At 36.4% G+C, this 12367-nt stretch overlaps 1 protein-coding gene across 1 annotated transcript in view; it reads right to left on the reverse strand.

Moving 5' to 3' along the window:
* Positions 1–4930: 4930 nt before the first annotated feature.
* The window catches only part of LOC136863557 (fibrillin-2), a 618768-nt gene continuing 611331 nt past the window's right edge, over positions 4931–12367 (reverse strand). Inside the window, exon 21 of the mRNA XM_067139937.2 lies at positions 4931–5841. Coding sequence (XP_066996038.2) covers positions 5705–5841 — 137 coding nt within the window. The 3' untranslated portion in view covers positions 4931–5704. The remainder of the gene's footprint in view (positions 5842–12367) is intronic.

The following is a 12367-nucleotide window of genomic DNA, read 5'->3' on the forward strand; positions in this document are numbered from 1 at the left end:
TTTGTTTTATATACTTCCTCAGTTCCATTGCAAAATATTCATGTTTGAGAGCTACCGTACTTAATAAGAAGTTTGTCGCTGCTAGAGCAATACCACATATCTGACAAAGCTCTTCCTATCCATTATTTTTCCTTAAAACTGGTCACACCTCCCAGCAACATACGAACATGCAGTCCATCAGAGCAATTTTCATTGCCGTGCCATGTCAGGAAATCAGCATCCTCGGAGGGGTTCTTTCAACTTCGGAAACAGGTCGAAGATACACGGACTCTTGTCTGGTCAATGTAGAGGATGTTCCATGACCTCTCAATGGCCACCACTGCAATAAGAGCCTGACAATGTGTGTTGTCATGCAACATGATAGGGTGATCGTATCGCAATAAACATGGAAATTTGCGTCACATAGCTGGACACAGATGTCTCTCTAGAAATCGACAGTAGTAGTCACTGTTGACAGCTTGTCTCTCAGGCACAACATGTATAAGAATATATATATATATTTTTTGCTAGTTGTTTCACGTCGCTCCGACACAGATAGGTCTTACGGCGACGATGGGATAGGAAAGGGCTAGGAGTGAGAAGGAAGCGGCCGTGGCCTTAATTAAGGTACAGCCCCAGCATTTGCCTGGTGTGAAAATGGGAAACCACGGAAAACCATTTTCAGGACTGCCGACAGTGGGGTTTGAACTTACTATCTCCCGAATACTGGATACTGGCTGCACTTAAGCGACTGCAGCTATCGAGCTCGGTTGTATAAGAATAACGCACCCGTAGTTGTAAGACACAATCAGCATAAGCTACACCCGACTGGATTCCTGACGAAATTTCTGTGGATGTGGTGAACCTGGGTGATGCCATTCATTCAACTGATGCTTTAATTCAGGCTTGTGGGCTCGTGCCCACGTCTCATCAATGGTGACAATACGCCGCAGAAATGCTTCTCCTTCATTGCGGTATCTGTCTGGGTGGATGCCAGCCAGTTGATACCGGTGCCATTTCTGTACATCGGTGAGTTCATGAGGAACCCGACAGGACTCAATTTTCCTCATGTAAAGACATTTTGTCGGTATGGGCCATACTGTTTCATGACTGATGTTAAAGCAGTTTGCATCATTCAAACACTGGTGAAATACACTAATGCTAAATTGTAAAACAAGAAGAGTGACATTTTAATCATAGTGAGTGATATTTTAGCTATTAAGATTGTGATATGCCAGCTGTGCGGTGCAAATACCTAGTTTCGTTCCGACCCACACGAAATGCCTTGACTCATCATGCAATCATCCTATACAGTAATGCATTCTTGCCACAGACTTCACGTAATCTTCAATAACATTCTGATGCATTTTTGCCATCGGCAACCTCGGTTTGAATCCACGAACGCTGATCATCTTTTGAAAACATGCTTTACAGCGGTGAAACTGGCACTCTTCACTTCAATCATAGGATATAAACTTCATGGTACTGATCCGTATTGGATTGTGATCACAATAATAATTATTAAATTCATGTTGTATGGTCCACCTTTTTCAATTCTATATTATGCAGTTTTATTAAATTACATTACTAAACTTGGGACTAGTTTCGGCCTTGGCTGGCCATCTTCAGCCTTAATGTAATACATCTAATAAGTAAACAAATGTAAAAACACACAATTGACATGAAAATGAATGTACAAACACACAATTAACATTAAAATCTGGGATGGGAACTAAGTGTAAAATCTGAAAAATAAAATAGGTTCTAAATTCTTAGCCTCTGGAGTATGCTCATCATCCAGACTCTTTCTTGTATTGATATTCATAGAACTGGTAGTTCCATCATTGCTAATCATTACAATTTCAATTGCAAAACGGGAACTGGTAAATGTTGATTCTGTGGTCAGATCATCAATCACCAAATCTACTTGAATGGTGTTAGCAGTATGCAAGTCACTGGATGCCACTGTAAATAACCATTAGCTGACACAGAACTGCTAGATGGTGTTTCCACATCGACCAATGTAAATGAAATGAAATAATCCTGTAGTGCTTGTTAAAAACATGCTAAAATGCTGTTGGACATTGTCAGGACGGCACATGAAGATGTGGTTAAAACTGACACATTCTTCATTTGTGGCTGATATAAATTTGCATTTTATTGCGGTGTCCATGATTTTACACTTAGTTCATCCCAGATTTTAATGTTAATTGTGTGTTTCTACATTAGTTTTCATGTCAATTGTGTGTTTTTACATTTGTTTAGTTATTAGATGTATTATATTAAGGCAGAAGATGGCCAGCCAAGGCCAAAACTAGTCCCTAGTTTAGTAATGTAATTCAATAATATTGCATAATATAGTATTGAAAAGGGTGGACCATACAACATGAATTTAATAATTATTATTGTGGCTTTACTTCAGTGCCATACAACAACAACACTCCAACTGGATGCCCATCGTGTGCACAGTACAGATCGAAAACAGCGCCGCCTGACCGCTCCCACATCCTATTTGCACATGCCCGATCTCCTGCGACTGTCTGGACTATGTTGCCACTACTTTATTTACTGTGCTACACACACTTCCTTTCAAGTTAATTCTTTCACTGCTGCATTTCTTAAAACACAAGAACATCTTTTTTCAATTTGTTTTATGTCACACCAACACAGATAGGTCTTATTGCAATGATAGCATAGGAATGGGATGACCTTAATTAAGGTAAAGCCCCAGCATTTGCCTGGTGTGAAAATGGAAAAACACAGAATACCATATTCAGGGCTGCCAGCAGTCCTGCTTGAACCCACTATCTCCTGAATGCAAGCCAATAGCTGCGGGACCCAAACCACATGGCTATTTGCTCGGTAACACAAGAACACTTAACTGCACAGTTAAATTAAGAAATTAAAGAAATATTAAAAAGTAGTTATTTGTGTATTTTAAGTAAAATCATAGAACATAAAACTTACAAAATGAATCCATTTATTCCCCTTGTTGTCAAACTGAAGGTCCTTGGTTCAGTGAAATTTCTTTGATCGACTTATCAATGATCGTTGTTGCTGTTATTTTCTATTGAACTATCACTTGGCTTATCACCACATCCATTGCCCACATTTGCAGACAATTCTGTAACCAAATCTACCACTAAAAGCTGATCGATGTCTTTACTGTCATTACTAATGTTTCTGTGCATGCCTATGGCTGTGCAATATTGCCGGCCAGAGATTAAGCAGGAATGTTAAGCAGCGGGAAATAACAAATGCAGTAAATATAGGCCTAATACTGATGGCTTTAACTTTGACAATATTTTCAGTACATGTGCGAGGGATGCATAAACGTGTATAAATTGTTAAATGCTGCTTTGTTGCTGGTGTGAGCAGTAGTAGAAAAATGCCACAGTGAAAGAATTAAAACAATATAAAATACATAATTTTTTTGAAGCCATCACATATAACTCCTCTACAGTGAGCAGTATTAGCTTGATGGTCACATGGGTGTGCTGCAATCATCAAAGAAAGAATGAGGCAAGATTTGCAACTGTGTATATTAGACTGTGGTTCATTAGCCACACTCAAAAGGTTGTTCTGAATATCTGCCACCTTCTGAGGAAGTTCCCAAGTATGAGTTCTCATCTTCATCGGATGTCTTCAGAGCATGAGGATCCAGTGATTATAGAGAAACAATATTGTAGAAGTGAATCAAGCCCTCGCCCTAGTGTAAACATGCACAATTAAATTATGAATGCATGATGGGTGACTCTATGCTACAGCTAGGTCAGTCTTAAAATTGTACTAGTTTAATCCATGAAGAAAAAAGAGAACAAATGTAGTAATCTCCAGATCTGTGTTATTGTAGTTTGTATCTTGTTATTGGTATTAGAACTGGGAGGTAAGAGGTATCCATGTTCCTGCTCTTGCCTGCTGTTGAAATGATTAATATTAATGTGATTTCTATCTTTTGCTAGTGGTATTAAACATTGCACCAAAACATACAATAGAAGGATTTTGGTGATGCAAGGATAAGAAAGGACTAGGACTGAGAAGGTAGCAGCCATGGTCTTAATTAAGGCTAGGTGTGAAAATGGGGAAACCATGAAAAACTCTCTCCAAGGCTACTGACAGTGGGATTCGAACCCTTCATCTCTCTTATTCAAGCTCACAGCTATGCAACCCAAACCACAGCCAACTTACCTGTTTAACATAATTTCATGTTGCATGTTACTTCAACTGGCAGCCATTTCAAGAAATCATGGGGTGCCAGAATTTTGTCCTGAAGAGGATTCCATTAACGAAATCTACTGGCACAGATCTCTCATAATTAAGCCTTTTTAAATGTCAACTAACTGGATGCATCTTTGAGTATAGGAGATGAGTGCCAATCCAAGTGGTCTACACAGCCAAGTAGAGTTGAAATCAATAATCACCAAAGATAATTTCAAGTATAGCCAATAATATGAAACAATACCACGTGCTTCACAAGTCAATTGAATCAAATACTGCTGAAGGAAATTAAATAATATCTATGGCAACTGATGATTCACATTTATGAGTTTCTCCAAATACCAGTAATTAAATTCAAAACTTCATGTCTCTGTGAAAATTCACATATAAAATTGGTCATGACTTAGGGAATACAGCAGTAGTTTGAATTAAATTAGTGTAGCTACTTAAACTTGTGAGAAACTGTGTCATCAGCAACCAGTGGAGTTTCAAGTACCGGTAGGCATACCTCTTCTTATGAAAATATAAATTAAATCTTTCATAAATCAGGCATTAGAATTAGTAACTGAATTGAAAGCCAGATAATAAGAACTGATCTTTATCTTTCATAAGGTTCATCACAAGATATTTAATAAAACTCTCTCTTACACTGGAAACATTGAGGCATGAACTCAAAGTGTCTGTCTCCCTTTGTAACAGCTAAAATAACATTCTTAAACTTTTCATCTGTGAGACTATGCCATCTCCTTTTATTATCAAAGTTTTTTTTTTCTAAATCACAAATATAAATCCACTTTACATAGAGCACATAATCAGTGTTCTCTTCAATGAATTTTACATCTGATACGTCTATGGAATAATGGTAGAGTATGACTTAGATTTTATTCAGTCTGTCATTTATCTTATTTCATTGAAAATAATATTCAGGTTGTCAATGGAAAAATTTTATACCACAATAGTATGATATGACATGTCATGTGTTCTCTAAGCCAATTACTTAATATCCTGCCATAGAAATGACACAAGAAGTTTCAGTTACTTTATGAATGTCAAAAACAAACTGTCCTATAAATAAATCTATAGAATTATACTTGGAAAATTAATTATTCACAATGTATTGATCAACATTTGTACATTCAACAGAATATTTCATTCTGAACAGAGTTACTGACATTTCTTCAGTGGTCGAACATTATTCTGTTTGAGAGTTCCATGTTACTCACTTCACTGAAGTTAAACTAGAAAACAACGAACAGCATTAGCTCAAACTTGTACAACGCAAGACAGTGTTTTCTATTTTCATGAAATATACATGCAAACAACTATACCATTCAAAATCAAGACCAAATTGACACACACTCTAGTACCTCACATATTTACATGAATTACTTCTTTTACTCTCATCTGTTGTGCACACAATCCCTGCTACAGAAACTCACATCTCTTTTTCACTGTAAAACTGTTCCTATCAACTTTGATTCACACACTGGTTACCCTAGAGTATTATTCAGCAGCAGTACTTCCTGCTATCTGATGAACCATTATCAGGTATTGGAATTAATGTTTCTGAAGCTGAACCATGATAAAACCTTTGCTTCTTTGTTCTCCTTCTGTCTCCACCAGCTTGGTGACGCATCCGACGTTCTGAAAAACGAGTAATAATTCAGAAATTACATTTCAAACAATTATTATCATCTTCAACAACAGAACACTGTTAAGCAAAGTAAGTATACATTATGGATGGATCAATATCAGTTTTTGTTGATACTCGATACCAATGTACGATTTTTGGCTCAATACCATACTCAGTACTCGGATACTTTCATTGTTGAAATAAAATAGTGAATTACAAATTTCTAAATACAATACTATTTATTAAATATATTAACACAGTAGAACCTCATTAATCTGGACCCCATTAGTCCAGACTTCACCTAATCCAGACAGCCGTTTAACCCTCCAGAACACGCGTGGGGTAGAGTTACGTCAGAATACGCGTGCGGTGGAAAGGTCCGCAATTTACGCTTTGCAGTATTATTATGGTAGGATTTCTTTTAATCATATTAATGTTTTATTTTGCTGTTTCTACATTTATTTTCTTGGAAGTAGAGTACATAGCCATTTATTTATATTCATTTACTTATAATTAATCACCAATGAGACACTTATATCACACAATTTATCACATCTGTATTTAAAGTCATATATATTCTTTTTTTTACTAAAGATAGCATTAATATAGATGGTGTAATTACCGGTACATACAAAATCAAAAAACTTGATACTAAAAGTAGACATGTACAGTGAAGCTTCAGAAGATATGCCTTGGTTCATTCAGTTTCTTCAGTTATAGAATGCAATTATCCAGTATATTCTAACAAATACTCTCTGTTTATACATTTTATAATCACCCTGTTTCATAGCAGTCACGCTTTCTTGGTTCATACTAATTGTAAGTGATAATCATCATTTTCTTCTCTTCCCAAACTGCAATATTTACAAGTGGAAACAGTATGTTCCCGGCAGACAAAATGTGAGCACGTTGCGCCATTAGTCTTCGTTTACCGATTCTTGGTCTTGTCACAAAAGTTATATTTTCCAGGGTACCGGTATTGGGGCCTTCCGTCAGGTCACTTCTGAACCAACTGCGGTCGAAGTAAGTCCTGAAGTTTCTGCTTCATTACCCGGGGGATATAATCTAGATTGCGGCGATATTTTAAATATTCATTGCACAGTTCAGTTCAAAGGGTTTTCATAAATTTATGTCTACTCACATCACACCTTTCTTGCAGAATCCCTCCTACATTTAGAAGTGTGTAGGACAGGGCTAGAGGCTAATGGCGACTTACGTATGAAACAGAATATGCACTTTTTTAGCTTATCAACCATGTCCACTCCTCCTTTTGTGAGATTAAAAAAATAATCATTTCTGTTTTTCGAGCATCACCAGGTTCTTCATCACTCTCACTGTTGTGCATAGTTGACAACACCAAAACCACCTTGTTCTTCCTGGGCACACATGATAGCAGAGTTGCAATGTTTCCAAAACCAAACAAACTGCTTTGAGGTCTTTGGCTTGTATAAAGAGGGGAGGAATTTCCCGTATTTTTTTTTTTTTTTCAGTTCCTATTGGTTAGGTAGCATATTATGAGCTAAAGTTACATACATACACCAATTATCCACAGTTACGTTTCGACCGGATCCAGAAATCGGCTCAATAAGCCTTTCAACCACATTCATACCACTATTGTTCACTTTATAGGGACCTTCTTGTTGTTTCCCTGTATATATTTCCGTATTCTGCATGTAGAATGTTCTGGAGTCTGTTAGGACGAATATTTTCAGTATATTATTTGTAGACTTATTAGCAACATATTGTCGGAAGGGACATTTACCATGGAACGTATCTAACATTTCATCAATCATTACATATTCACTCAAAGAATAGTTTGTTTTGCAATGATCAACCAAATCCTCGAATATTTCCATGGCTGCGAATTAGACTATCTTGGTTTTCTTTTTTGCTAGGGGCTTTACGTCGTGCTGGCACAGATAGGTCTTATGGCGACGATAATTAGACTATCAACAGTCTTTCTCTTTTATCAATTAATAAAGTCAAACTGTAAAACTCAGAGTAAAAACAGAAAACTATCTATGCCCGTAGTGGTGCAGAAAATCTAAACACCACATCTATCTCACGCCCGTAAATCTCTCAATTTCTGATGGGATCACTTCAGTACCCTGCAAAATAATGTAAACCAGTCACAGCTTTGACTTCAATGATATTTGTGTTTGAAGCATTGCGTGGTCTACTGTAGTTTCCCTGTTGTTTTTCGATCCAAATATTTGTATAATTTACAATTTTATCCAATATACTGTAAGGAAAAAATAATTTCCATGCTTCTACAGGAGATTCAACATCTCGGACCATACTTTTCAGACCAGAGATGTGTGTTACATTGTTGTGTCTCCTCACTCGGCCTTGATAAGCGCTGCTGTGTATGTTCCATTTAGATTGCAAGTCTCTCCCAGTATACTGAGGTTGGCGAGGAGGGAGATCAAGTCTGACACAGTTATCCTCAGTTCCATCATATCCTTCTTCTTCTTCAGTATGGGCCGAAACTTCGGTGTCCATGTCATGTTCATTTTCTTCTGTGTCATTGTTGGCATTGTCTTCCTCCTCTTTTGAAGATATGATTTCACTCTCATCTTCGTTGTCTTCGTGAAAATGTCTCTTTCTGGCAGCACATTGGTCTCTCAGTAATGCTTCATTCTGTATATACTGTATATATATTCTCCTTTTCAACACTATTGAGCAAGTTATTTATCATTTTCACTTCGTCTGGATACATTTCAGGTAACAACCATAGGTGTGATGTTTGGGACATCACTGCATGTTTTTAATTATTGAACTACGGTATGAAATTAATTGATAAGATGTGTATATTTAATCACTGATAGGTCATGTTTAAATTAATATGTATATGTGTATATATATACATATAGGGTTTTTATCATCCATTTCAATCATCATTTCATTTCTTTGTATCGCGGCTATAACGTATTCTGAACGAACAAATTATTCGGTAAAGTATTTCAACATCATGCATATTTATAACTTGCAGTAAATTTTCCAATAGCCGTTGTGAGGTGACCAGAGTCAGCAGGCTAATTTCAGCCCAATTCCAGGAAAAGTATGTCATCTAGGTTACAAGAGACCTTACCCTCTCTACCTCATGAAGAGACAGTTGATACATTATTAACACCCACTTTTCAAACTCCGCTTCGGGACGCTTTATTTCAGCGGGAAAGTTCAGCCTATGTGAATGAACGTAATGAAGCAATGTGATGGATTCACAGCAATACATCGGAGAAGGGATGAGACCTCGAATCTTACTGGACCATGTGATATGGCTGATGGAAGGAGACTTTTGAACCGATATATACCACCGACAAGAGCTGGAGAAGACATTCAGATTCTTATTAGCATTAGCAGTCGTTTTCACATTCATACTCGTATTCTTACTCGTGAGCAGATTGTCACTTGTATTCGGACATTCTGATGCTGATTCTCACGCTTGGAAGATACTCTTACTACGATTCTACGTCTACACATCGGAGAAGATTTTAACTTAGTTCACTTCGCATCTGAGTATATTCTACTCAAAAGTTACTCTCATTGGGACTTGTTATCTCAATGACGAGAGGTAGTCAACGGGAGACCGGCTTTGACTAGTATAGGGCAGGAGAGCTTTTATTATGAATTTAGCTATGCTACTGTTCCGTAATACGGAAGAATACGAATGTATTCTCTCCATGAATATAACCCATGGTGGTTTTGCACTTAAAATTAGGACTCATTACGACTTTATGTAAGGAGTACAGTAGGAAGTGTTAAGGACAGGAAATGTAGAAGTAGGACTGGAATCCAACAACAGAGAAGGCAGCCGGTACGAGATCCACATATCATCAGCTTCAAGACAACAGAGTCTACATATGGTGAGCTTATGGCATAAGTTACTGCAAGTCTTCGCGCAACAGTTCATTTTTAAAATTAATTTCATTCAATTTTTCTTTTGCTTCCGTAAGTTCAGATGTCGTTAAAACGCCGTTACGTCACGTTTTTCATCTTAATAAATAGCTGTTTTAATTTGTATTTTATGAAATAATTATTAATGATCCTTAAATTCCAAGTTAGTGTACTTAATGATTTGTGTTCCGTTCACCTCACCCCTGGGAGTTTTTTGAGTCTCATTATGCATTATTATTATTATTAATTATCTACTTTTGTTTTCAAGCCATAAGCTTGAAGACTGGCACCCTTGGGATACTGTTTATGGAGAAACAATGACATATCATTTATTTATTTTAATATTAAAGTGACCCGCCACGTTATAATTTTGTCATACATCTGTAGGCCAAGTGGGTACATCACATAGGTAATATAAGAATGCAAAATTCACTGAAAATTTTAAGCGCACAACCCAGCTGGCTGTCACAACGGAGCACACTACTACATACACGTGGTGGAAAGCACCGCACAGTAACTAAAATATCCCCAGAGACGACAGACAGCGAACTGAATGTTAAGACCGGAAGGGTGAGGTCTGAGCTAAGATAAGGTGGAAGGCGAAACAGGTGACATAACTACTCACTGGACTGAAACAAAAAGAAAAAATCTGCGGTCAAAAAGTCGTGGCATGTGTACTGCAGGATTAATAATAATACATAAATTCAATTACAGTATAAAGCTGAGTTATGAATGCAATGTTGTAAACTACACAGGTGAAGATCTTAGAAAGCATGATTTCTGCAGAAAGCTCTGAAATGGACAAATATGACCAGGATGAAGCAGGTGGTATTATTAACCCTAAGCCAAAACTTAGTGAAATTAATGACCATCTAACATTGTCATTAAATACGTTGAATATAACGCTGAAAATATATCTGCATATTACGAACATTCAAGGCATCTGCATGAGTTAATTATTAAAGAAATTACAGTAATGTCAAAGGAAAACAACAAAAGATCAGCAGTTTCTTCAAAACAGAAAGCATGTCAAGTGTGGTCAATGAAGGTGTACCTTGATTGCCATTTTGTAATTCTGTATTGTACTAGTTATTCTGTATTTTGTGGGGCCTAATACTGTATTGCATTATACCTTGAATACTAAATAACCTTTGTATTCCTTAAATTTAAAATACTGTACTGTACATGTTCTTTTTGTTGAATAGAGTGTTTAAATATGTACCATGGCTCATTTCATAAGATATTTTGTTCAATCCAGACTTTCATTAATTTGGACAAAGAGTCTCAAGTAGTCCAGATTAATGAGGTTCTACACACTTCAATATCTCTATAATTATTATAAATTAAATTAAAATACATTGTGGTATGTAGTTCTAGTTGGTAGTTAGTTACACATCTTTCCACAAACCAACTGTTAAAAAGTATTAGACACTATTTGAAAAAAAAAAAAAAAAGCCAATGAATGGTCAAACAATAACAATAGGGCTATTTCTTCATCTGTTACACTTCATCAATCAGTTCAAAAATAACAAGAATTCTTACTCTGTTGGGGTCATGCCAAAAGCCTGTGTTTCCTTTTCCTGTCACATATGAGTCCTGTTGTGCTGAACAGTCTTTCAGAAAATACTGCTGCTGTTGGTATACATAAATATTTCACAGTTAGGTATTCATAGCTTTAGAAACGTTGCATTTGTTTTCAATAATCTTTCAGGTATGTGGTGATATCATCTTCAAAAGTGTTACCTAATAATGAACTTCCTGAGACATTTCCTTGCATTATGCTGCTGTACAAGCACCAAATACCAGAGAGTTTGGCTGGCTCTGAAGAATGGGTCATCAGAAATAAAGTTTAAATTTGCCAAAGATTTGAATACACAGCATATTAAAATGGAGTTACAAGCTTATCTCTTCACTTGTAGATCCAGCACCCTACTCTTGATTAGCATGTTGTAGCAGTTTGTAGCAGCAGTGAGAACACTCAAATAGTGAAAAACTCTTCCTTTTAAGCTGGTGACCACTAGTGTCACGATGGAAAATATTCTATTCAATGTCTTTGTACTGCATATTAATTTGATCCAGCAATTAATGTCTTACAGTCACAGTTCTTGATCCACTGTGTTATGGCTTTCGAAGATGAAATATGACACTGTTCACAATGGGAAAAAGTGTTGCTTGATCAGAAATGCTTTATGTATTGATCACTAAATCAACATGTTCCCATTGTGATACTGCAAGATTTACTAGAAAGGTCAGATTGGCAGATGCCAATAAAATGGCTCTCTTCTGTTCTTGTAGTCTTATTAGCTTATGAAGAGTTGTATTCCATCATGTAGGCTCATCTTGAATCAGGTGGTGTTGCAGTAAAGAAAGATGTTTCTGTGCAGCTTTGAGAATCTTTGTGGATTTTGAGGAATGTTTGAAACTTCCTACTTATTTTCTACATAATACATGAAAAGTCTTTCTTTCAGAACAAGTTGTAGTGTACGAGCTACACCACACAGCAAATGGGGAAATTTTCTCATTTTCATGAATCACAGCCATTATTTTATCCATTAAACCCCTAATAATAATAATAATAATAATAATAATAATAATAATAATAATAATAATAATAATAATAATAATAATAATAATAATAAT

Source organism: Anabrus simplex, chromosome 2, assembly GCF_040414725.1.
Source record: "Anabrus simplex isolate iqAnaSimp1 chromosome 2, ASM4041472v1, whole genome shotgun sequence".
Lineage (NCBI taxonomy): Eukaryota > Metazoa > Arthropoda > Insecta > Orthoptera > Tettigoniidae > Anabrus > Anabrus simplex.